Source organism: Sodiomyces alcalophilus (genome assembly GCF_042370955.1).
Source record: "Sodiomyces alcalophilus JCM 7366 unplaced genomic scaffold ACRALscaffold_1, whole genome shotgun sequence".
NCBI lineage: Eukaryota > Fungi > Ascomycota > Sordariomycetes > Glomerellales > Plectosphaerellaceae > Sodiomyces > Sodiomyces alcalophilus.
Genome location: NW_027263532.1, coordinates 6,735,321 through 6,762,355, shown reverse-complemented (window position 1 = coordinate 6,762,355; position 27,035 = coordinate 6,735,321). Strand labels below are relative to the sequence as shown.

Below are 27,035 nucleotides of genomic sequence, written 5' to 3'. Positions count from 1 at the left end.
CGTAATAACGTCCTAGCTTATTTACCTAGGATAAGATACCACTTAGTATATAGCCTAAGTAGTCGGTTTCTAATATAGTTTTATAGTCAGGGTTCTATAACTATAGGACGGGTTCTATCTAGAAAAATTATTTTAGCTCCTTAAAGGCGGCGTCTTCTTTAGCCCCCTACCTAAAGAGTCGGTCGTTTTTTATTAGTGCTAAGAGGGGGGCCGTGATACCTACAAAGTCGTAGATAAATATCCGGTAATAGTTCGCGAATCCTAAGAAGCTTTATACTCCCTTTACGGAGGTAGGGGCCTCCTAGTCGCAGATAGCCTTTAGCTTCTCGGGATTATAAGACACTCCCTTATTCACTATAACGATAAAGCCTAGATACTTTACTATTATTATACTAAACTCGTACTTAGCCGGGTCTAGGTTTAAGCCGGTATCTACGAGCCTACGGAGTACTAACCGGACCTTCGCCTTATAGTCCTTATAAGATCCGCTTAAATAAATCAGGACGTTATTAATATAGGCTATAATAAAGTTATTAAGAAACTCCTATAAGGTCTAATTAATATAGCGTTAAAAGGTAGCGGGTACGCCGCTTAGTCTAAAAGGATATACTAGCCACTTAAATAAACCAAAGCGCATCCTAAAGGCCGTTTTGCTTTTATACCCGGGGGCTATACGGATCTTATAAAAGGCGGCGACTGTATTAAGCTTCGTAAACTACTTAGCGCTAGCTAGGTTATATAGGGTCTTAGTGATCAGGGGGAGGGGGTAGCGATCCCGCTAAATAATCGCGTTTAGAGCTTTATAGTTATAGTAAAAGCGTAACTCACCTCCTAGCTTCTTTACGAATAAGACCGGCGCGGTAGCTATTAAGCTACTAGCTTATATAAATCCTTTATTTATTAAGTCGTTAAGCGTCTTCCGGAGTATTAGTAACTCTTCTCTTAATATACCGTAGAGGGGCCCCCATGGTAAGGTCGGCTTAAGTCTATTAGGACCTCGCTTTAGGGTGGTTTTATAGATAATACCGGGTCGGTAAGGGGGTAAGTCGTTAGCCTTATTAGGCGTAAAGAGGTCGCTAAACCCTTATAGTATATTCGTAGGGATATAGTCCCGAGGGTTTACTAGTTGCTTTTTATAGAGGGCCTTATTAATATCCTGTATATTAACGGCACGGATTAAGGCGTTAAACTTATCTTTTTCTTTCCCCTTTAACCCCCTTTTTATCCGTTATATCATGGCCGTAAACACCGATCCCGAGACTAGCCTTACTTTGCGGATTCCTTGTATATCGGCAGGTTCTTCTTCGCCTACTAGTCGTAGGTTAATATTAGCGACTCTATAGTATAACCTACGATTCTTCGCGTAATACGTAACGTTATTATATTCTAGCTATGGTTTTCCTAGGAATATATCCTAATCTAGCCCTTTTACTATATAGGCGAAGACCCGTTATATATAGCCGCTAATCTTAAGCTTAAACGCGGCGATCCTAGCGCTAGTAGCCGGCTTAGATATATCCGAGAATTCTTTTAGTAGTCGTTTCCTCTTATCGACTAATAGTAACTAAAGTCTTTAGATAAAGCGTTTATTTATAATAGCGTAGCAGTTATAACCCGTATCCATAAGAGTATATATATATCTTTTATTTACTCGCGTTAATATTAGGGCTAAGTCGCTATTAGCTAGGTGCTTAAACGCCTCCTACTCTTACCGTAAAGCGGCTATCGGCTTTAACGCCCGTTTTTATATTAAAGCTATTCTTTTCCCGACTCTTTATAATCTAAACTATCCGAACTTATAGTAATATCGCTATCCTTAGCCTAGACCTTCGCCACGCGGGCGCCCTTAGCCTTCGAGCCCTTATCCCGGGACTTATAGTTTATACGGATATATCCTTTTTTCCTATACCCTTAGTACTCCCGGTTATCGCGAGGTCGGTCTATAGTCGTGTCGGGTCGGACTTAATTAATCCCGCCTATTATAACGTCTTTATTAGCGTTAATCTCTTAGTTCCGGGTTTAATTCGGTATATAAGTATTCCGGTTAGTTAAGCGTAGGCCTTTTAGTTTCTAGGCGATACCCTAGACTTTAGTAACCTAGCTTAGGTAATTATAGGGTAATTTCGTGGTGATTAAGGCGTTACGTAGCTTTTAGCTTAGGGCTCCTTTAAGGAAAGTAATCTTCGCCGAGTCTGCTTACTCGCTACTACCTGCTTAGGCGATCTGTTTCTTGAATTTCGGTAGGAACTACACGAAGGTTTATTCCTCGCGTTATTGGAGGGAGCGTAGCGTAAGGGCCGCGTAAGGCTATTTATTCTGGTCCTTATATATACGGTCTAGATAGGAGAGGAATAATTCTGGGTCGCGGGTACTTCCCGGCCCCCCGGCTACGTTAAAGTCCGACACCACTTACTAAGCACTCCCCTCTAGGTATAAGTTAATATAGTACTATATTTTAGCTCGGTTATTAAATAAGTGTTTATTTAGCTAGAGCTTATTACGTATCTGTTATAACTAGGTAGCATACTCTATTCGCTTTTTACTAAACTTCGCGGGGTATAGCAGAGGCTTAGTATATAGCGGATATAGCTCCTAGGGGACTTTAATTTAGGGGGGAGCAGAGGTCGCCGGGGTGGGAGGGCCTGCTACTAATTCTGCTAGGGTGTTTATAGGGGCTCCCTTTAAGGGGGGCGCGAGGTTAGGGGTAGGTTATTACAGGGCTTAGGCGTTCGCGAGTCGTTAAAGTAGCTCTTATTATTAAGCTATCTATTCTTATAAGGGACCGAGCGTCGCGTTAATAGCTTCGGTAATTCTTTTATCCGTCTATTTAGCTAGCTTAGCGGGGTTTATAGGACCGCCGCCGCCTAATAGCGTATTCGTATCTGACTCTATACTAACATAGCGCGTGGGGTTCGCTGAATTCTAGCTATATAAGCGGCTGGTTATAGGTTAATTATACTAAGTAAGGCCGAAGAATTGTATTAGCTAGAATTAAGGAAAGGAAAGAAAAAGGTCTATAGAGAAGTGCAGGATTTGCTAGGTTTATGCGAATCCGTGGTAAGGGCAGCGCGAGGTCCGAGCGTCGGTCCTGCGTGCTGATTAGCGGTTCCGGCCTTATGCCGGAACTACACTTTCGAGGGGTCAACCCGTGACAATTAGCTATTATATACTATTTATATTAAAACTAACTTACTCTAGTAAAATACTATCTCTAATATTATAAGAAGCTATTATTAAATTAACTATACTTCGAGACTACTATAATAGACCTATATAAGCCTAGACCTAAGAAAAGAAAACATTCTGTAACCATAATATAGTATATTAGACTTAAGATAAAATCTATAGGTTTAACATAAACCCGTAGATTAGAAAAAGCAACTATAATATATGCTATTATAATTAAATGTCGGGTAAATTGTATAGGCTTCTATTCTATAGTCCTAATAATAATCGTAGAAGATAAGAGCTAACTAAGAGAAGAAGAAAGATAGAGGCGGAGATTTAGTAGTTATATATAGATAAACTAGTTAAGGAGAAACCTATATTAAAGAAGTAGTAGTAAGCTTCTTCCTATTAGATAGTAGACTTAGTAAAACCTTCTTTGTATTATACGGTAGACTCTTTATTATATTATACCTTATTTATTACGTTATAGATTATTATATTATACAACATACTTTATCCCCTCTTATATCTTATATGTGTATTTTATTCACTGTATATATTTGAATTGATAGTATAGCTATATTATTAAGTTATTAACATAAATAAATTAGTATTAAGCTATATATAGATTTATATTCCTAATGCTTCTACCTCTATCTCTATAATAGTTATTAATATCAGGTATTAATAAAATATATAGTATATATGCAGAATAAGTATAAGGAAGTGTAGGTATCAATATATAAAATACTATATATTCTAAGCCTAGTTACAAAGTTTAATAGTTATTAACTTAAATATAAAGTATTTAGTAAGCTATTAGAGTTTTGAATATTATATACTCGGTATATGAAATATTATTACTACCTCTAACCTAATAGTTTAAGTACTTAAGATGCTATACTCGAGGGCTTAGTAGACTATATCTTAAAGATCTATATAGCTAGCTAGAAATAGTAACCTATTATTAGTTATAAGCTATAGTTAACTATACTAAGGGACTTTGTTACTCTACTCAGGGCAGCACTAATATAACTAGATACTAGAAACTACTAGTTATACCTATATCTATATATATACACTTATAGATATCTTACTTACTATATTATATATAAACCGAATTTTAACTAATAATAGAAGTAGAATACTAAATTAATACTGACAGCGATATAAGTATATACTTATATTAGGAGGTTTAGTATATTGAATATTTATAAGATCTATATATATAGTATAATAGTGGCGATATGGACTTAATAGGTTAAATGTATCTATATATGAGTATATATAAGAAATTAATCTAAGCCCTAGGAGTATTACTATATTTAGAAGAGGTAAGTATACCAGGTAGAGAAGTACTATCTGATAATATAACTTAGTATATAATAAAAGAATAGGATATTGTTTTATATATTTTTATCTTAATAGGTTAAGATATTATAAAATTAATATATATATATATATATTAAAACTACGTTTTAATTTATCTTAATATACCAGGTTATTCTATATCTATAACTATACTATTTATTCTTATTTCTTTTGAGCCCTAATAGCCTTAGCGTATATAATATTATTAGAAGATATTATACTACGTGAATATAAGTATTATAGAACTATCAGAATTATAACTTAGTGGATACTATGTAAGTCAGGAAAAGAATATGGTATTAGATAGAAAACAGTAATAAGACTAATTCTAAGCTAGATTAGATAAATTATTATTTTAGAATAATTAAGTTACGCTATAGACTTTAAGACTCTAATTGTTGTAATTCAGGAATATATAATCTGATTCTATAAATAAATTTACTATATCTATAGTAATAGTAAGTTATAAAAGAAAGGTACTCTATAGTAGTTCTAGGCTGAAGGTAACTACTATAATACTAGAGATGCGTCTTTCTATATAGATAATCGTAACGAAACGAGCGTAGAGCTAGGGCTATATAATCAGACTAATAGCCACGTATAGGCTAGTAATCCTAACCTATCTTATTATATATATTAAGAGACTCAGTTTAAGCTCTTAAATTAAAATCTTAGTTTAAAATCAGCGCTTATTTAACGATAATATAGCGATAGATCAAGGATTATAACTAATTAAGCCTATTCTATAGTATCTTTTCCTTAACTAAAGTCTACGGACTTTCGTTTTATTATAATAAGTTTAAGAATCTATAAGGCTTTATTTAATAAAGTGAGTAGTTATGTAAAGTAGACTTAGGCTCTAGCTTATTAACTAGATCTATATGTTTTATAACTATATTATCTTTATTATAAGATTACTATTATGTATTTATTAATTTAGATAGTTTATTTAAATTAGTAAATACTTAATAAAGTATATTACCCTAGAGTATATACTATAGCCCGCTATTATTAAGCTATTTGTATTAGTATAGCTTATATTAATAGTTATATTAGTAGCCCGGCTAAGTTTATAGCTTTATATTAGCTGTTTATAGAATCTAGAATAAAAGCAGCTAGTTATAAGAGTATCTAAATTCATATTATATGAAATATATAATATTATAAAGTATATACGTATATATATCTAATCGTAAATATATGTATTATATTATAGCCGCTCTAGAATACAGAGTATATACAAAATTTAACCAAAATATATCGTTTAATATATAGAAAAACTATCCTAAAAAAAAAGTGTTAGTTTTCCCCTTATAATATATATGATATACTTTATAATGTAATTTTTTTAATGCTCTGTATATACCCGGGGAGAGATAAAGCCCTATATTCAGCGGGCTTCCCCTTAGCGTATAGTCTATAGTATCTAACTTAGACTCGGTATAGCCGATTATTATACTAGTAATAGGTTATAGACGTAGTTAGAATTTTTGATTTTAGCCGAGGCTAAATATATACATAAAAAAAAACTCGAGTATATACTAGGGCTTAATAGCGCGGTCCCCTAACTCTATTAGGCTCCGTTCATAGTACTAGCAAGTATACCCGGCCGCCTATCCCCCCGTCGTAGAATTATTAACCTAGGACCTAAAAAAAGAAAAATAAAAGAAAAAATAATTAGATAAGGATAAGGTAAGGGCTTATAGGACCTTAATATCCGGGGCTCCTGGCTTTAGATTAGGTAAACCCTATTCCTTTATAGCTATCTATTATAGAATTTAAGTAAGGAGTGAAGGAAGCTATTATAAGACGAATAAAGAGGCCTACTAGTGGACTAAGGGAGGGGGTATTAAGCTGAGATTATTTGTTAAGTTGCTTTAAGAAGATATAGGCATAGAGGTCTATACGTATAGACCTCTGGGTGCTACTTAACAGGAAGGTATTAGTTATATAATCTCCCCTTAGAGTAACTAAGGGACCTTTATAAATAAGGTAGCCTTACTATAAAGGCTACCACCCCCTCTATATACTCTAAGCTAGCCCTTATATTCTAAATACACGATAAGCCTTCTCTAAACACAAAGCTACCTTGTAGTTAACACGTAAGCCTCTAGAACCTCTTCTCGAGAGGCCTCTATAGCTTACGCGATAAGCTCGTACTAAGCACTGGTAGGAAGCCTAGAGCCTCATGACACGAATTAACAAGACCTCTTTATACCTCTTATAGTATCTCGAGGATAACTTCCGCGTCCTTAGGTTAGGTGTTATCCTTACGATGTTTAAGCTTACCGCTAAGTAGATTGTGTAATACTAGTACTCCTTTACGCTAGTTATTCTTATAGTAGTTATACAAAAACCGCTATATAGTGTATAGCGTCTATAATTAAGCTTATATTACTAGTTAGGCTATTCGCTATAGTGGCGCGTTTGCCTTATATAGGCCGTTATCGTTCTTTAATCTAGCTACTTAGATAAGAGTCTTTATACACTATATTATGATTAGGAAGGGTATATCTACTGCTTACTATACGTTATTATTAATAATATGCTCCTTAATAAAGTCTATTACGAATTTTGCTATAGGTAATAGTGCGATAGTAGCATATTAGCGCCAGGTTATAATAACTAATTTATAACCCTTATACTCGAAGTCCTTTCTCGTGACTTAAGTATTAGTGTCTTTAAGGCGGCCTGCGAAGGCCTTAGTTACTTAGATCTAGATCTTATTTTCTCTCTAGATAGTAAATAGTAGGCGTTTAGCCATAGGCGCTAAACCCTTATCTTTATAGGCGTGTTTATTAATGCTAGTGATAGCGGGTATGGATAGTTCGCCGGCATTTAGGGAGGGGTTTAGACTTATTTAGCTTAGAATATCTATTACTTAACAGATAGCTAGCGTGAGGCGTTCCTTAAGTGCTTATATATAGTCCTTCATACCTGTGGTATACTATTAGATATACTTACGATATTCCTTAGTTATTACTATAAATAAATCTAAATTAATAATCCCGTTACTAAGGTTATCGATTACAATTACTAATATAAGGTAATACTATTAGTTTTATTAATCTTATTAATTATCTTAGCTGATAGGTTAGCGCTACGAAGCGCGGGGCTTTAATAGTAGAGCGGCGTGTTGGTTATATATATAGGAGAGCCTGTTTTTGTTATTATTACTCTGCTAGCCCGGCGGGCCGATGCGTGTAGGAATTACCTATCTAGGCCGCGGGGTGTATTATACCTCGTTATCGTAAGGTATTACTTAAACAACTATTTATAATACGGTTACTAAGCGATAGCTTGATTATTATATAATAGGAATTATAGCTATAGGTATCCTAGTATAATTTACTTAGCCTTGGCTATGATTACGTATTGATTAGTAATCGGTTCTGGTACGAAGATAGTACGCTCTAATCGTCTATTTTAGGGGTCGTTATATCCTCTTTCTATTACTTAACGATAGTAGTTCTTAACGATACTGTTATAGTTAGTATACCAGTCTTTAAATACTAGGCCGGCGGTAGTAAGATAATAGGTAAGGTAGTTCTTATCGCCGAATAGCGTTATAGCTCTAAAGTAACCTTCGAAGGTTAGTCTAGACCCGTCTTAGCTATTCTAAACTAACAGGTAAACTCCTCTCGGAGTTCCCAGCCCTTTAATTTATATATATCCGTGGGGTATACGACAATATAAAATATTATAGTAGGGGGTATTAAGCGGTCTGGGTTAGTTAACTTTTAAGGTCGCGTTATAATAGGGATAGCTAGGGGTAATAGGGAGAGCTATGATAGGTAGATAGGTTATAATAGGTATACCGTATAGCGATTAATTATAGAGAATATAATAATTATAATAGGTATAGATAAAGGGGAACGGATTATATTAGGTAAATAGATCGGGTTAGTAATAATGCCTAGTAGGATCATAATTAAGTATAAGCTTGGCTAGAAATATACCCGAGATTATTATTATAATCATTTAGCTATAGGTAAAGGATAAAGCCAAAGGGTAAAGCTATAGGCGGCTAAGAAAATCCTTTATCTTTAAGCTAGCTATACTAATTTATGTATATGCCAAGGATATATAGCCGGTAGGGCTTCTATTCGTACTAGTTCGAGATTAGATAATATTATTCTTTTTATACCGGTTATACCTACTAAAGGAGTTATTATTATAAAGGGCGATAGTTTTTTAGCTCTAGCCTCGCTTTGCCGCGAGGCTAAATAGGCCCTTTCAGTTCTTTAGAGCTTACCAGACTTAGGCCTTTTAACCTCCCTTATTCCCTTTAATATTAAACAAAGGACTTCTAAAGTTCTTTAATGTTTCTTAAATTGCTTTCCTAGATCCGGAGCTTCTATTACGTCTGCCGGTATCTAGGTATTCTACTAGTCCGGCTAATCTTTTTATCGAATAAGGTATTCGGTACGTGGCTTACCTTTTCCTTTATAAGTAATCCGTTTATCTAGGATAGCTTTAATCTTATAGTGCTTATATAGGTCCCGCTATTATTTTTAATCCTTATCTTATATATTAACGGGTCCTTTAGTATCTAGTGTCTCCGCGAACCTAACCGTTTAAAGTTAAGCGATACTAATAATAGGATATATATTAAGGGTATTAGGCAGATTTAATCGGTACGCTAGCGGTCATACTTACTCGAGGACCTTAAAGGGGCCTATCCGTTAGGCACTAAGCTTATAGCTGGCCTTACTTAGGAGCGAGTATCCGTGGCTAAGGCGGATATATATATAATCGCCGGGCTCAAACCGAATATTACGCCGTTTCTTATTGTATAGGCGCTTTATATATATGTATACTATTATACTAATAAGTTTCGTATCCTCCCAGAATATCTCCCGTATACATTTAGGGTTAATATCGCCGATTAGCTTAAGCAGACTATTCGTTTTAGTACTACATAGTATCTTATTTAGTACATAGCTAAGCGTCTTATTAAAGGCGTTATTTAGGTTAAACTATAGGAGTATAATTACCTTTAGCCACGGGGCGTTTAGGTTATCCGCTAGGTATATATATATCCCGATCTTCATAGTTTAGTTCTTCCTCTCGGAAATACTATCGGTTTAGGGATACTAGGCTATCAAGAATTTTAGCTTAGTTCTAGCTACCGTTTATAGAGTTATCTAAAAGCCAATAAGAACTAAGGGTTATAATCTGAGATAATAGTGCGGGGAATACCCTAAGTACCTATCTAAAGGGCTTAAAAGAGTATACACGCTTAGTCTTCGGTGGTATAGGTGCTATAGCCAGGGATAAGCAGCGAGGCCTTTAAGAACTTATCCGTGACGGTTAGGAGGACGTCGAATAAAGGGAAGCCTTCGCGTTACTAAGGTATCCCTGTAAAGGGCACCTTAAGTAGTCCGATAATAAAGTCTATAGCGATAGTATAGAAAGGGATTATAGGCGTTAGGATAGGCTATATCTCGCTAAGGGGAGCTTGCCGATCCGTTTAGTGGGTATAATATATCTTACATTAAGCGATATATAAGTCGACCTTTTTAGGGATTTATAGGACTATAGAGCGGCTAACTAAATCGTATTATATCTATTTAGCTCCGAAATAGCACTAGTTATTATAAGCGGCCTAAAGGAATTCCTTATATAAGGAGAAAGGGATATCAAAGCGTTTTCACCTATTTAAATCTACCTAGTATAGGAGACTATTATCTACCTTAAAAGAGATCTTAACTAATAAGTTATAGTTAGTAGTCTAGGTAAGGATAGGTGTTTAGTTTAAATCGTTAGTATAGCCTTTAATAATGCTTTATCGTATATTATCCCATATTTAGATTTCGTTAATATAGTATATAGCTTAGTTTTCCTAAATTCGGTCTAATTCGCCAAGACCTTTAGCCGGGGGGCTATTAGTAGTAGGTAGCCGAGCTAAAGCGTCGGCTACTATATTAGTCTTACTAGGAATATATTAATATTCTAGCTAGAATTAGCTAACAAACTCGGAGGAGAGGGTAAGCTTTATATTTAGCCTAGTCTTATCGGTGCTAGATAGGGTAGTTGATTTTATAATACCGATAATAGCTGTGTAGTCTATAAAGACTATAGTGGGGTTACAAGAAGCAGATTAAATAATAGTACGGGTCTGACAAATAGCCTATATAAGATAGGCGACCTCGAGTTCCATAGGCTAGTACTTCTTTTCGGCGGTACTAAGCCTTTTACTAATATAAAGTACTAGTCGAATATCGGTTTCCTTAAAGGTTCCTTTAGCAAGCTATTTAGTTTTGTTAGCTAGTTAGAAGAGTATAGCGGAGAACCTATACTCTTTAGAGGCGTTTAGCTAGATAAAAAGGATCTTAATAGGGATATAGTAAAATACGTAAGTATTTAAGGTAAGAGCGCTAGTAATACCGTGGGATATAGCTAACTTTTTAGTAATAGCCTTAAATATTTTACGTTCAATATACGCCTTATAGGTCTATGCCTTATCTTTTCTGATTTAATAAGCCTTAGCTAAAAGGGTCGTTTTTTATTATTAAAGGAGAGCGATTCGGTAAGAGAATCGGGGAATAAGATAGCGAAGCTACCCTATTATCCCGATTTAATATTTTAAGAACTAAAGAGAGGTCGGAGGATAAATCTTTTATAAAGCCTTAGTATATTCTTTAGTATTTAATAACCCGAGGGCGTTAACCTCGAATCCTTATAGTTAGATTAACGGATATCTAATAAAGGATTTATTAGGAGAGATACTAATCCTCTTTTTACTAAATAATAAGAGTATTATATTTAAATACTTAGTATGATTATCCTTAATATCTGGTATAATAACGATATTATCGATAAAGACGGAAATAAAGTCTTAGTATAGACGATGGAGCTAGTCTATATAGCGTTAGATAAACGCGGGTAAGTTACGGAAGGCTATTAGGGCGACCTTTAGTTAGTCCTATCCTTATTAGGAAATAATAGTAAACCGCTCGTGGTACGGTTTATATATAGGGAACTAGTAGAAGAAAGCCTAGGCGTTAATAACTAAGATAAACCTTTTCCTATAGAGTTATTTAATAACTTTATCCTAGAGCGGTATTAGGTACGTATCGGGGATAATAACTTTATTTAGAGCGTAGAGGTTAACTATTATACGGTCTTTATATTTACCTTTTATCTCTCCTTATATAACGAAAACCGGAGCGCCGAAGGGCGCTAACGCTAACGTTTATCCTATACGGTCCTGGTTATAAACTCTATCTAGGGTCTAGTCTAGAAAGGCTTAGTCTTTATAGCTAAGTGGATATAGCTTTTAGTTAATCCTCTAGGTATACTACCTATTAATTAAGGGAACACGTATATAGTCCTTCTTATCTATATCGATAACGCCTTAGTTAGTCCTAGCGTTAGGATAGTTACTGATAAACTTAGTAAAGTATTATATAAAGCGGCTTCGTGGTTATAGATAGTCACGCCTTCTAAAGTCGTTTTAGTCGGGGTATCTAGGCTTTTAGCAATACCGAGCTTCCCGCTAATTAGTAAATACCCTTTAAAGATATCGCCTTACCCTTCTAAACTCAGGGACGTTTTAGCCGACTTTAGTCGTTTTATTAGAACATCATATATGTTATCCTGCTTTATATTAAAATATCCGTCTATATAGAAGGGATCTATATACCCTAGCTTATTGCCCCGGGAAATAAATAGCGGCCGGTTATTAGCGTTATAGATTAGGACGGATATTCCTTTACTAAGGATATAGTTTAGTAAACCCTTAATGGCCGGTTAGAATTCTATAGAGTCTAAGGTTATATTTTATTCCTTAAAAAGGATAAATCTATACTAATATAATAGAATAGTAACCTTCTTATCGGCTTTTAGTTAGCGCCTAATTAGTGAATATTTAGCGAAGATATATACCGGGACGATAAGACCTTTATAGAACCTAATCTATATAGCGTCTTATAATTTAAGGATATTAACTTTATACGGATAGTTAAATTCCTGCCTAAGGAGTAAACCGGCTTTTAACTTAGGAACCACCTAAGCTTTTATATATAGCCGTCCGAGTCGGGGCTAGCTATTTATTATACCTTATATTAGTAGGGTAAATAAAGCGTATCCGATAGTATCCGAGGTACCTATGCTATAAAGTGTAGATCTCTTAGACGTGTTAACCTTTATATTAGGAAGGTAAAGGAGAAAGTGCTAGTTTATAATATATCGTAAGGCACCTAAATCTATATAGACTTCGAAGGGAGCGCTATCTAGGGTTACTTGGACTTAAACCCTTATATATATATAACCGTATAGGCCTATTATAGGGTCTATTACTTCTATAAAGCCTCTTCGATTAGCGGAGAGTTATAACTCCCTTATTTCTTTATTAGGAATAGATAGGAATGGGATTTCTTATAGCGGAGGGCCTTATTATTACATTTTATTAGCTATTTATACCTAGTACATTATCGTTATACCTAATAGAGATCGCCGTATTTAGGTTCGAATCCAGGTTTATCGACGACTTCGTTTAGTTAATTACTATCTTTATCTTTATCGGTTTTAGCTTTATTATCTACGAGGTCCTTAGAACTATTAGACTCCCTTATAAAATAGTAAAGGTCCTCTAGTTCTTTATTATTCTTATATCCTTTATCGGAGACCTTATTATCGGCGGTAGTATTTATAGGGAGGGTCCCGGGATCGCTTTTAGCGAAAGTTCCTATTTCCGGGCACTAGTTAGTCGGACGCGTTATTAGCTAAGAGCTATTAGCCGTGTTTATTTATATAGCGGTTTAGCGTTCCTAGCGCTAATAGGGCGCGGTTATTCCGATCGAATTACCCTGGTCCTAATAACCTATATTCTGGTAATAGTAAACGATACTCCGGCGCTAAGGAATATCGTTTAGACTACGGTAAGCGGCGTAGAGCCGGGCTACTATAATTATCCGGATACCGGGGAAAAGGCGAATATACCTAGGAGGATTAGTTTAATATTTATACCTATTTAATCCGCGGTAGGGTTAATTGGGTAACGAGTACTTTCTAGGCTTTATTAGTATAGTTCCGATATTATCCTAGTATTATACTAGCTACGCTATTTATAAAGTCGGTCGCTATAGTTTTTAGTCCGGGGCGGGGAATAGTATTTACTAGGTTAGCGTCTAAGCGGTCCTATATAAAAGCTAAATACTTACCTTTAGGCATATTGGCTATTGTTATTAATTAAATTATCTTATCTATAAAGATACGGATATTATAGCGGGTAACTATATTATCTAGGGTATACCGTTTATATCTTAGCTTATACTCGCCTTCCTCTTAAGGTAGTCGGAACTTTTTTTATAAGGCGGTCTTTTGTTCTATAAGGGTTATTATGGTGGTAAGGTACGAACATCGCCCTTTATCGAGGCCTATAAACTGTATTCAGGCCTTAACTAATAAATAGTATACTATTCCGCGGGGAAGGGACTCGCGATGCTAAGTATTTAGGCTAATATACTGGTCTATTATATCTATAAAGCGGAAGATATTTATATAGATTAGTTTAGTTCTTTTAGTCTTAGGATCCTAGTCGGCGGTAAAGTATAAGGGAGACTTAAAGTAGCCTAGATTATCGGCCTTAAATCGATACGCCTAAGTGTTATACTAGCTAAGGATAGCGAGTAAATCCGATTATTATCGACGCCCGTTATTCCGACTATACCACTTGGTTATTCCGACTATAGTTCTAATTAGACTCAATCTTCCTACTACCTTATCGATCTACTTCGTATATCTTTAATCTTTATCGTCAATCTACGTCGTTAATCTACATCGTCAATCTACGTCGTCAATCTACGTCGTCAATCTACATCGTCAATCTACGTCGTCAATCTACGGAATAGGAGGCGGCGCGTTCGTTATCTCGTTATAGGAATAAGATAGCCTTAGGCGTGGGCGTGGGCGTGGGCGTGGGCGGCGTGGACGAGGAAGGGAAGAGGCGCTACTACTACTACTGCTATTAGCTTCGAACTAATAAGCTTATCTATCAATACAACGCAATTAATCCGCGCGATTAAATTAATTAACTTATTAAAAGACGTTAGTATGGTTTACGACCGTAGTTACTATATTAGTATTCCGAAGAGTCTATCTACGTGCATTGTATCTATAAACTATAGTCGGAATAACCAAGTGGTATAGTCGGAATAACGGGCCTCTCATTATATATATAGGTATAGTTCCGGGTAGCTAATATCCGGTGCGTTCCTTTTACGGGGACCCGCGCGAGGAGGGCCGTGTCCGGGGGTATTATTGTCTATAGGGGCTACTTACTGCTATTAAAGTTTCGGATTCCTATTATTCCTAGTTCCGGTTTCCTTTATTTACTCGCGAGGGTAGTATAGAATATTAGAGGGCGTAGGGCTTATAGGATTATCGTGGTGGCTTATAGTATCGGCTTAACTAACTTTCTTATTTAGAGAATAGTATACGGTTATTAGGCGTTAGAGTATAGTCGGGTATTCCTTAGAAAGGTTTAGTGTGTTTTAGAGAAAGGCTTTCCGCTATATTTTCGGGGAAACTATTAACTAGCTATTTAACTATATTTATAGCGGGCGGAGTAGAAGCGATTCCGATCCCTTAACTTTAATCTTTAGTTTTACTAGCGGAGAATTATAGCTAGCAGTAAAGGAGGCTGGCTCCTTTTATTTTACTACGCTATAGGGTATAACTATAGACTTATAAAGGTCGATACACTTAGGCTCCTTGTTTAGTTAATTATAGAATACCTTTATAAAAGAGTCGTGATAAATAACCTATTTTACTGGGTAGGTTAGCTAGGGAGGTAGGATAGCTTTAGAGACTCTTCCTTTAGAGGTCGTGGCTTAGCTAGCGCTATTAGTGCTAAGGAGGTTTCTTACTCGCTTAGCTATGAAGAGAAGTAGCCGATACTCGGGTAAGAGAACCTTTTTAGCTATATCTAGATAGGCGTTCGCTATCGCGGTAAGGGGACGTATACCTTTTAGATCCCTTAGTATTAGGGGAGAGTCTAGGAGAGTAGGGTAAGGAGCGTCTGTTAATATTAAACGAGTTCTATAATAATACTATTTAGTATTTAATAGGTCGTTTTGAATACAGGCTTATCGGATAACTAGTATTTATAGACTTTTATATTTATCGCTTACTCGCCTAGTCCTAATAAAGGGGAGGCGCTTTATTTAGTAGACTACGGGTAAGTAGTACCGCTTTAGCTATATATCCGCTTAAATCGCTATATATAACTGTTTAACTAACTAGGGGCTTTAGTATATAGACCTTTATATATTATACTAGAGGACTAGTGATTATAGTAAGGGGTGTATAGGCAAGTAGTTCCTTATCGGCGCTATTAGGCTATAGCTTAATAGTCGCTGCTTATCGCCTAATCCTATTTAAGGGGAGGCACTTTATTAATAATAGATAGTTACTTACACTAGGAACGTGTAACTAGAATAGTCTATATTTTCGTTTAATAGGATTAGTACGCGAACCTTACTAAGATTGAATAATCTTATTTTAGTTACTACTATTTAATATATACTAACTGGATATATTTCTAGGTAGCTAGTATTATAGGATCTATAAGAGGATTTAAGTAAGGTAATCTTAGAGTATAGTAAATAATATATAAATAGGATGGATTCTTTAAAGGAGAGAGCGAGGATCCTGCTCTGTATATCTCCGGGTGAACGTCGGGCTATCTAAGGCTAGGCACTATACTAGGTATAGTGCTAGGACGGTGCTGGTTTAGTGCTAGTATAAACCTAGTATTAATCTAACGCTATACGGGTTTAGTGCCGATATAGTGCTGGTATTAATCTAGAGCTTATAAGCGGCTGGTCACGAGTTATTCACAAAGTGAGGCCGAATAATTGAATTATCCAAAGCTAAGGAGAAAAGGAGGAAAGGAGAAATCTCTGTAGGTGTCTGCGACCTAAATGTGATGTCGCGGCGACCCACTGGGTACGTGATATAATTAGTTAGAAGATCCGGTGCCCTACTAGATCATATCCACGGGGTCAACCCGTGACAGAGCTATATAGTTTAAGTCCTAGTATAGTGCCGGATAGTGGTGCGTAGTAATAAGGCTATTTATTAGGAGAACTAGGTCTAGGTGATATCTAGGTTTAAGACGTGCTTAGCTAGGGTCGGGTTATTAAACCGGTTATCCGCGTCTATAAGGAAGATTCGGCTATTAATAAAGCTATTACTATCTCCCTTTATAGCTTTATTAGCCTAATTAGATGGAGTAATGCATATCCCCGAAAGTCTATTAATTATAGTATTCTTATTTCCCTTAATATAAGTAATCTTAAAGTTAAAGAGTCGGATCCAGGTAATCCACTAAGGAATAAATATACCGGGCAGGTCTATAGCAGAACTGCTAAGCTAAGATACTAGGGCTTAAGTATCTGTGTCTAGTATAAAGCAGACTCAGTATAGATAGTTACGGAGTCGACGAAGTACCCTTAATACTCTCCTTGGCTTTAGCTTATTAGTCTTCTAGACTTTCTCCTCCGGGTTTTATTTACTACTTTTATACCGTGTAATAGCTTTTTTCCTATTAATATACTAACCTAGAATTCTGCCTTATCTCCTAATATATATATCGATAGTTATATAGATAATACTAGCCCCTTGACTATACTCGATAATAATCAGGTCCGGTACTAAGGTTAGAGTAGCCTTAAGAGTATCTATAGCGTATTATTAGAGCTTACTCTATAAGAAGGTGGTCTTCTTCTTTTATAAATTTATTAACGGCCCCGTAATAATAGCGAAATAGTAAATCTAGATACGGTAAAAGATAAGAAGACTAAGAAAAGAACGGACTTCGGAAATAGTCTAGCACTTTTACTACTTAGTTAACTTAGCCACTTTAACCTATTTAGTGGAATAACTATCGGTTATATATATATAGCCTATAATAATAGCTACTTTCTAATACTATTTGCTGTTAGCGTTAGCGATAATACCTTTAATAAGCTTTATATTAAGAAGGGCTTTATTAATATTCCGATATACTTAACTACGTAGCGGTGAATTCTAGGTTTGATTAGGGTATCGTTATACGTGGTAGTCGGCCTTTTAACCGCTATATCGTTAATAAAGTGTTAATAGTATTAGCGTATAGAGTCGCAAAAGATATGGATTATAGTATATATAAACTAGGCTACTAATTTAGTTGCCCCGTATAGAAGAGTATATATCTTAAATAGCCCTAAATCTATAGTGAAGGTCGTTAAGTCCTTTAATTCTCTATAGACGGTGGCTTGGTTACAGTCAGAGGAAATGTTTAGAAATGAAAATATATTATATATACCGACGTCCTCTGAAAACCTATTGGCTCTAGGCGGAATAAAGGTACCGCGTAGGGTAATAATATTAATCTTTATTATTATTATCATTATTCTCTTACTCCGCTATCCCAACTACTCTAGGAGCCCTGCTTAGGCTATACAGTCCTTCTTAGCTAGTTATAGAGGGGAAAAACCTATTCGGGTAGAAAAACCCCTATACTCTCCTTATTAGGGTTAGTGCCGTTTCGGGGCCGTGGCGGCTCCGGTCATAACTTAATACGTATCTGGACTATACCTTTAGTCTAGTAGCTAACGAGAGTAGTAGACTAGGGAGGTTCTAGGTTAGGCTAGTGGGGGGACGACGGTTCCTTATATAGGGGACCGAAAAGGTCTACGGCGGTTCCGTGTTCCCGGAATCCTCCTTATATCGGGGTGGCCGACTTTATTTATACCTTCCTTTAGGTGAAGATTTTAGTAGGGCCTCCTGCCTTTATTATATATACCTACCATATTCGGTAGCCTTCTATAGCTATAGCTAGGTTAATTAGAAACCTTAGGGGCCTCCGCCCTTCTTCCTGTTTTGGCTTTTATAGCCCTTTTTCGTATTTTTATAGGTTTTACTTCTTCGAGCCGCCTCTTTATCCCCGACTCTGTCCCTGACTATATGGCGTAGTTACTGATAATAGGCGTTTAGTGAGTGTGTTTCAAGATCGGGTCTTTTATCTCGGTTTATTTATACGTAGTAGTATAAACAGGGAAACGGTGGTTTTAAGGCGAGCTAATAGGATAGGCTATAGTTAATTAAATGATAATTAAAAATGATAATCTTATTCCGTTAATATAAGTAAAGGGATGCCGCGGGGGGGTGTATTAAGTCCGGGTTATGTGCTAACTACCTTTAAGATACCTCTTGAGAAGAATTAACCTATGAAGAAGACGTTGCGCTAATATCAGTCTAGCACCCTGTGCGTTTTATTATAGGTGTTCCTAGGGTGTTCCTAGAATGCCGGGATAATAACGCTGTATCGCCGTTTCTGACTTTAAGTCGTTATCTTAGGTGTATTGAACGCCTTAGGGGCAAAAAGCCCGAAGATATAGCAGCTTATGCTAATACTACTAGAAAAAGTGCGGTATACTATTAGTATGCTAATAGTTATTAGACCTATAAGGATACATACCGGTCTTATGATAGTATCTTAGCAATACTAAGGCGGTAATAGTAGGGTTCCAATAGCTAGAATAGGTTCCGACTATAGCCTTAAAATAATAATACCGTGTTTTTAATTATTATTAAGAGTTTATGGAGACTATTAGTAGTGGTAATAGCAGAGTGGTTATAAGTCGTGATATTAGCTGTGCTAAAGCTATACCGAGCTAACTTAGAATAGGCCCGTGGTCGGCTTATAGTCGCGGTGCTATTCTGTAAGCGTGCTATTAGACGTGCTCGCCTTATTAGCCGCTATTATAATAACGCTACCCTGGTTAGTCTAGATCGATAGATAAGCCGGCTAAAGGGAATAATTACTATTATATTAAAGGAGTTTTTATATATTATTATATCTCCTGGGAGTATAGTAAAGCTGATATATTAGGGTAGAGTCACGAGTATAACGCTAATAATAATAGTACTTTTAATAACGATAAGGGGGAGAAAGGCGGCGAGTCTAAGGCTAAGGAGACGGGTTAATACCGTTATAGCTATACCCTATCTATACTATTAGGCCCGCGGCCTATAGGACTCTATAATAAAACATAAAAGTCTAGGTTAGGTTTTAGCTTTATTTCGCGGTTTCTATACCGGGGCAGTCCTATTACGGGGCCTCTGGTTCGTTATTCTTTGTAATTTCTAAGGTAAGGCGGAAATCGTTTAGGCGGCTAAGACGTAGGAACTATTTCGTGATTACCTTAGCTTCTGTAGGGTGGTTTAGGGCGTCAAGAGGTCGCCCAGTATTAAGGGCGGCCACCCTACGGCGTTATAGAAGTCCCTTTATAACTCCGGGATAGTGTGTTAGTATTATAGGATAATATATTCGGCTATCTTTATACCCCTATCTCTATAAGGGCGCCGGTAGGTAACGAAACCCGGGACTCTTATCTTAAAGAGGAAGGCCTTAAGGCTTAATTTCTTAGAGCGAAGTTAGGCAAGGATAGAGCCTTATAGCTTTAGGAGATCCCTATATCTTTATAGGTCTCTCCTATATAAGTCCCGAGCCGGTACCGCTACGGTATAAGTCGGGTTTCTTCTGGCTCTAATCTCTCTTTACCTCTCCTTCTATCCTTTATAGAGGGCGATATCCGGGTTCCGGTTATTTATCTAGGTTTAGGCGGTAAAGGATTAGGTAGGCTAGGCGAGTGCTTACTAAATAAAATAACGGCGCCCCGGTGCTACTAGCGCCCTTTTAATGGCTTAGGTGCTAGCTAGGATAAGTCCCTTAGCTCCTATATCCTAGTAATCTAAGGTTCTTTTAGACGCGAGACGGGTAAGATATATATTAAGGGGGGGGATATACGTCTCTCCTTTAACGGCTCGGATCGGTATAGCTTTATAGGCTCTAGTAATTATACTAAGACACTTATTCTATACTAAGCTAAAGGCCACGGCGAGGCAGCGGTAAGGCCTATTAATAATTCTATAGAAAATAAAAGTATAATAGGAGACAGCTAGATAAATTATAGTAATAGAAAGGCGCTATTACGAGGTAACCCCTCGAAGGTATAGTTCCGGCACTAGGCCGGAACCGCTAAGTAGTATATAGATCCGATGCTTAGACCTCGCGCTGCCCTTACCGCGGATTCGTATAAACCTAGTAAATCCTGCACTTCTCCGTGGACCTTTTCCTTTCCTTCCTTAATTCTAGCTAATATAATTATTCAGCCTTACTTAGTGCGATTAACCTATAACTAGCCGCTTATATAGCTAGAATTTGGCGAAACTCAGGCGTTATATTAGTATAGCCTTAGATACGAACGCGTTATTAGGTGGCGGCGGTTTTATAAACCACGCCGAACTAGTTAAGTAGATAGATAGAAGGATTACGAAAGCTATTAATACGACGCTTAGTCCCTTATAGGAATAGATAGCTTAATAATAAGAGCTGCTTTAATAACTAGCGAATAGTCTCGCGAACGCCTAGGCCTTATAGCGACCTTCCCTTAAACTCGCGCTACCCTCGGAGGGAGCCCCTACGAATATACCCGCGGAGTTAATAGCGGGCCCTCCGACCCCGGCGACTCCTACTCCCCTTAAATCAAAGTTCTATAGGAACTATATCCGCCGTATACTAAGCCCCTGCCGTACCCCGCGAAGTTTAGTAAAAAACGAGCGGAGTATACTACCTAGTTATAGCACATACGCGATAAGCTCCTTTTAGATAAACTAAACTTCCCGGCCCGGACGGCTTCCTAGCACGCCTTCTTAAGGCCTCCAGTCCGGTCCTATACTAGATCCTAGCCACGAGTCTCTTAGCCTGCCTATCCCTAAGTTACTTCCCGCGATACTATCGTACCGCTACCGTTATAATTATCTAAAAGGAGGGCCGCCTATAGAGCGACTACGAGATAGCTAAAGGCTAAAGGCCGATATCCCTCTTTAACACGATAAGGAAACTACTTAAATAAATTATAACGGACCGCTTCACGGCCGCGGCGGAAGAATACCGCCTCCTCCCGGAAGGCTAAATAGGTAATAGACTAGGACGTAGTATAAAGACGGCCATATAGCTGGCGATAAAAGCCGTTAGGGCCGTCTAGGCCCTAGGCGGCACCCCCACAATACTCTAGCTAGATATACACGGGGCCTTCGATGCTATACCCTATACTAGACTTCTTAAGTCCCTTAAACGCAAAGGATTCCTAGACTAGGCCGTCTAGCTAACTAGTAGCTTCCTCTAAGACCTGATAGTCCACCTCCTTTTTAATAGCTAGGCAGCGGCCCCACGGCCCCTCCGCGCCGGCGTTCCGTAGGGATCTCCGGTTTCGCTAATGCTCTCTATTATATATATCTCTACCCTATATAAAGAACTCGAACGCGTCGCAGAAACTATTATAATCGCCTTTACCGATAACACGAATATTATTACTTTCGGCCGCATGGAGGCCTAGAGGCGGCACCGACTCGCCTCCGCCTAGTAAATATATAACACATATTATTATTGTCATTATTACCTATTATAAGTATAATATTAATAATTATTAGTTAATAAAAGGAAACAACTATTAAAAGTATTCTTAGATATTTCGGAACTAGCTATTAACGCCGGGATCGCTATATTTAAGCTTAAGATTAGCGGCTATATATAGGGAGTATTCCCCTATATAATAAAAGGCTTAGACTAGGACGTGTTCCTAGGGAAGCCGTGGCTAGAATATAATAATCTTATATATTACGGGAACAATTATAGGTTATATTATAGCGTTCCTAATATTAACCTATAATTAGTAGGTAAAGATAAGCCGGCCGATATATAAGCTATCCATGAGGCCAGGTTAGTCTTAGGATTTATATTTATAGATACGATATAACGGATAAGAAGGGGCTTAAAAGGAGAAAAGAGGGATAAATTCGATACCTTTATCCACGCTATTAGTATATAAGATATCGATAAGGCTCTCTATACGAAGAAGCTAGTAGACCCCCGACATTGTATCCACGCGAATATAATATAAGAGTTAGGCGACCTTTTTACGTATAATAAGGCTAATAGCTTACTCCCTTACCGACTAGGTATCGATTATAAAATTACACTAAAATAAGGCCCCGATAGGCTTAAGCCGACTTTATTATAAGGGCCTCTTTATAGTATATCAAGGGAAACGTTACTAGTACTCCGGAAGACGCTTAATAACCTAATAGATAAGGGATTTATACAGACTGATAGTTTAGCGGCTACTATACTAGTCTTATTTATAAAGAAGCTAGGGGGAGGACTCTAATTCTACTATGACTATAGAGCCCTAAACGCGATTACTTAATAAAATCGCTATCCCCTCCCTCTATTTATTAAGACCCTATATAACTTCACTAGCACTAAGTGGTTTACAAAGCTCGATATAGTCGTAGCCTTTTATAAGATTTGTATAGCTCCCGGATATAAGAGTAAGGTAGCTATTAAGATATATTTTAGTCTTTTCGAGTAGCTAATATACCCCTTCGGACTAAGCGGCGCACCTGCTACCTTCTAACATTATATTAACTAAGGGCTTAACTGGAACGACCGTAAGTCCTACTATTCCGACCGTAATTAGTGGGTCTTAGTGGGTCTACGCAGCAACGCAAAGTACCGTATATACTTCGTATAACTACTTCGTACAACTACCTACTTCGTACCACTACTATAACGTACACCTGCCTACCTAGGTACAACGTCTATTCAATTCGCGTCTTCCACCTCACCTCCCTACCTACCTAGGTACAACGTCTATTCAATTCGCGTCTTCCACCTTACCTCCCTACCTACCTAGGTACCTATTAATATATCCATTTCGCCCCTAAACTCAGCTAAAATAAGCTCTAAATTATAATATAGCAAGGAATTTATCTACCTCTGTGCCTGGTTCCTACCTACCTACCTATCCAGTACGTTATACCTATATATCTATATACCTATATACCTATATACCCATATACCTATGTACCTATGTACCAATGTACCTATATGCCTATATACCTATATACCTATGAAAATTATAATAGTTAATAAGATAAGGGAAGTGGCACGATAGGCGGTACCTATGTACCTATGGTGATTGTATGTACCTACTCAACTTCTACATACAAATTGGGTGTGATACTTGGGGAGATCGGACATCACGTCATTGGCCCACTAGTTACGGTCGCGGTGGTAGGACTTACGGTCGTTCCAGACAAGCCCTTAACTAAATACTATAAGAGTTTCTTTATAACTTTATTATAGCGTATATCGGCGATACCCTAATTTACTTAAGCGGATCTTAGAAGGACTAAGAAGCGAAAGTCCGGTTAGGATTATATAGACTCGTAGATACTAGCCTAAACTTAGATCTAGCTAAATATAAGTTTAGTATAGTAATAGTGAAGTATCTAGGATTTAGTATTAGTATAAATAAAGAAGTATCTTATAACCCTAAGAAGTTAAAGGCTATCCGCGATTAGGAGGCTCGTATCTCTGTACAAGGAGCACGAAGTTTCTTAGGGTTTGGGAACTATTACCAGATATTTATCTACGACTTTATAGGTATTACGGCCCCCCTCTTAGCATTAATAAAAAAGGACCGGCTCTTTAGGTAGGGACCGAAGAAGATACCGCCTTTAAAGAGCTAAAATATATCCTTTAGATTAAACCTATCCTATAATTATAGAACTCGGACTATAAGACTATAGTAAAGACCGACTACTTAGCCTAGGTGCTAGGCGGTATACTATCCCACGTGCATAGCTAAGGATATTAGCTATTATAAGTTATATACTCGCTTAAAACGCAAAACTAACTATGTATAAGTAATTCACGATACTATCAGACTATAAGGTACTTAAGTACTTTATAACTAAGAAATCCTTTACCAAAAGTAAAGTTATTAGGCTAGCGAATTAGCTTAGTTTAGCTTTACGTTAAAGTACCGGCGAGGTACTAATAACTTCGCGGTAAATATATATATATATCCTATTATAAATAGGATACCCTAAAGGATAATTCGGATAATCAGGAATAAGGATAAGTGATTTAACTAATCCCTAACTCCGCGATCCTTATAATCATCCCCGAGCTGGCTATATAGAGGATATCTATTAAGCGTATATTCGAAGTCAATAAAGACCTTTAGCGACTCTAGGATAAGACTATATCAACCAACCCCTAGTATTAAGGAGTCCTCGCTATAATTACCGCGAGAGCTTATAGCTTTAATCTATCCCTCGGACTAACGTTATAGATCGCGGAGTATTCTTTTAATTTAATAGAATATATAATCTTCTAAGACCGCCTTTAGGTCCCAGGATCCGGAGAAGACTCGCCGCTAAGAGGACGCTTAGTATAGACGATCTATAACTTTATTATCGGCGGTTACCTAGGTAAGGAGAATATAATCGCTATAATAGCCTAGTAGTTCTTTTAGCCGAGTATAAATAAGGATATCTAGAAGTAAGTCTATAACTATAACCCGTGTAATAGCAGTAACTAATGTGACGTGAAGCTATAATTAACCGAACCGAGCTATACAGATATAATAGATTCCCTTGATTCCACACCTTAGGCTCGTAGGAGACTAAGCTATATATAGGCTATGCCTCGGCTAAATACAACTAATAGGAATCCCCGTCTAGTAGCCTGTTTCATCCATAAGCCATACTAGCTCTAGTGGCTAATAGCCTAGGAGATCGGAGTCTAAAGACCGCGCTGCGTAGCCGTATTGGTATAACTGTATTTATATAACCCATTTAGTTATATAACACACCCCCTATTTCGAGCAGTTTGTTTAAAACACTCGGAATGCGCCTAGGCCGGAATTAAACTATAGTCAAAATAGCTTTAAAGAGCCGTTTAATAGAAAACCATAAAGGAAAACAGGTTTAAAAGAGATATTAAAATAATATAAAAGAAATAGAAAGGGATAGTCAGACCAAAGTAAACAGGCAGCCTAGAATAGTAACCTAAGAGTAATATAAGCTGGAGCTTAGTAGGCGGCTCGCTGTATATAATTTTCGTAGCCTGGCGGCCGAAATCGAGTTCTTTTAGTTAAATAACCTCTTCGTTAACGATTCTTTTAACGATTTTAACGATTTTTCTTTATTTTTTTATTTCCCCAGCTCTTATTTAATCTCTCCGTCCCCTCGCTATGGTAAGCTGAGCTCGAAAACGGTTCGAAGAGCTGTGTAAGTGCTGATAGGAAATAGGCTCCTAAGCAGAATAACGTCCCGGCTAAGAAGGCCACTAAGAAGACTGCCGTTAAGGCAGGTCGGGTCGCTAAGCCCGTTAAAGTAAGTTAATTATTAGTAGGAGATACGAGTGCTTTTTACTAATTGAGCTGTAGAAAAACACTTATAAGGCTGCTAAAGATGCCGCTAACGCCGCCGCCGCTACGGATACCGCCGCCGATACCGCCACCACCGCCGCCACCGATACCGCCACTAATACCGCCGCTACCCCCGAGGGCGCCGAGGGCTTAGGTAGCACGGGTCCCGCGGCTAGGGAGCGTGATTCGGCTAAAAGCTCATCTCCCGGGTTTATAGGAGAGACGTTTAATACGCCGTGTAAAGGCTACGTTAGGGCCTAGATCGCGGGCCGGGATAACTTTATCTATTATATCTCGGTTTATAGTATTACTAAGCGCTATAAGAAGTGCTTCGTAGGCGGGTATAAGTGCCACCTATAATAAGCGTTGTTTTATTCAGTTAAGCTGCGTAGAAGCTAACGACTATAGCCCCTTAGTCATTATCCCTATAGCTCGCCGAGCCGCTATCGCTAAGAAATAGGTGGTAGACGAGGTTAACGTCGGCGTTAATAATATTATAAGTTTGCTCCTATTCTATAGTTAAGTAGCTATCTTCTAACTTTTATAGCTTCTTAACCGGCTACGCCCTACCCTACGGCTATTTTAGGACTTACTTAAATACCCGGAGTATCCTAAGATTTTTAAGCCAGCCTACCGGGCTCCCGTCGCTCTAGGAGCCGGTGCCGCTACGGTGGCTAGCGCTAATCCTAAGGAAAGGATTAAACACTATTTAATAACTGCTATCAAGGATATTTTTAGGATAGTGGATAAGGCCCGCGAGGGCCGGGTTAGTAGTATCACCCCCTCTGCTTGAAATAAGCAGAACTAAGCTGGGGATGAGGAGGTGCGGGCCGCGGAGGCTATTAGTGTTAAGAATGCCCCTAAGGGCGTTAAAGGTACTATTAAAGGAACTAGTAATATTATTATTTAAGTATTGTTAGAGTAGTTTAGCTATCGTTCTTTCCGGCCTTAGCCGATAAACTCCTATCTATTACTACGTTGCGCTGAATTCCTAATTATCGCCCGCTAACTAGGTTAAGATATACTTTGAATTATATAAACTTTTAACTACTTAGGGCCTTCGTGAGACTGTCTACCGGTATCTCGGCGGTTAGTAAATAGACGATTTGAAAAGCTCTCTTCTTATACTCTTAACGTATCTATAAGCTCTAAATATTAATATAATAAAGCCTAGTCTTAATTCGGGCGCGCTCTTCTACTATAAGTCGAATCGTGTAG

The 27,035-nt window shown here is 37.5% G+C and overlaps 1 protein-coding gene across 1 annotated transcript; it reads right to left on the bottom strand.

Annotated features, from left to right (window-relative positions):
* Window positions 1-6,611: 6,611 nt before the first annotated feature.
* ACRALDRAFT_204787 (uncharacterized protein) lies at window positions 6,612-23,638 on the bottom strand (the record flags this gene model as incomplete). The annotated part of the gene is made up of 5 exons (XM_071021539.1): window positions 6,612-6,623; window positions 6,707-6,724; window positions 16,387-16,465; window positions 23,548-23,567; window positions 23,606-23,638. The coding sequence occupies 5 exons, from the start codon at window positions 23,636-23,638 to the stop codon at window positions 6,612-6,614; spliced, it is 162 nt and encodes a 53-aa protein (XP_070880212.1).
* Between the last annotated feature and the right edge of the window lie 3,397 nt (window positions 23,639-27,035).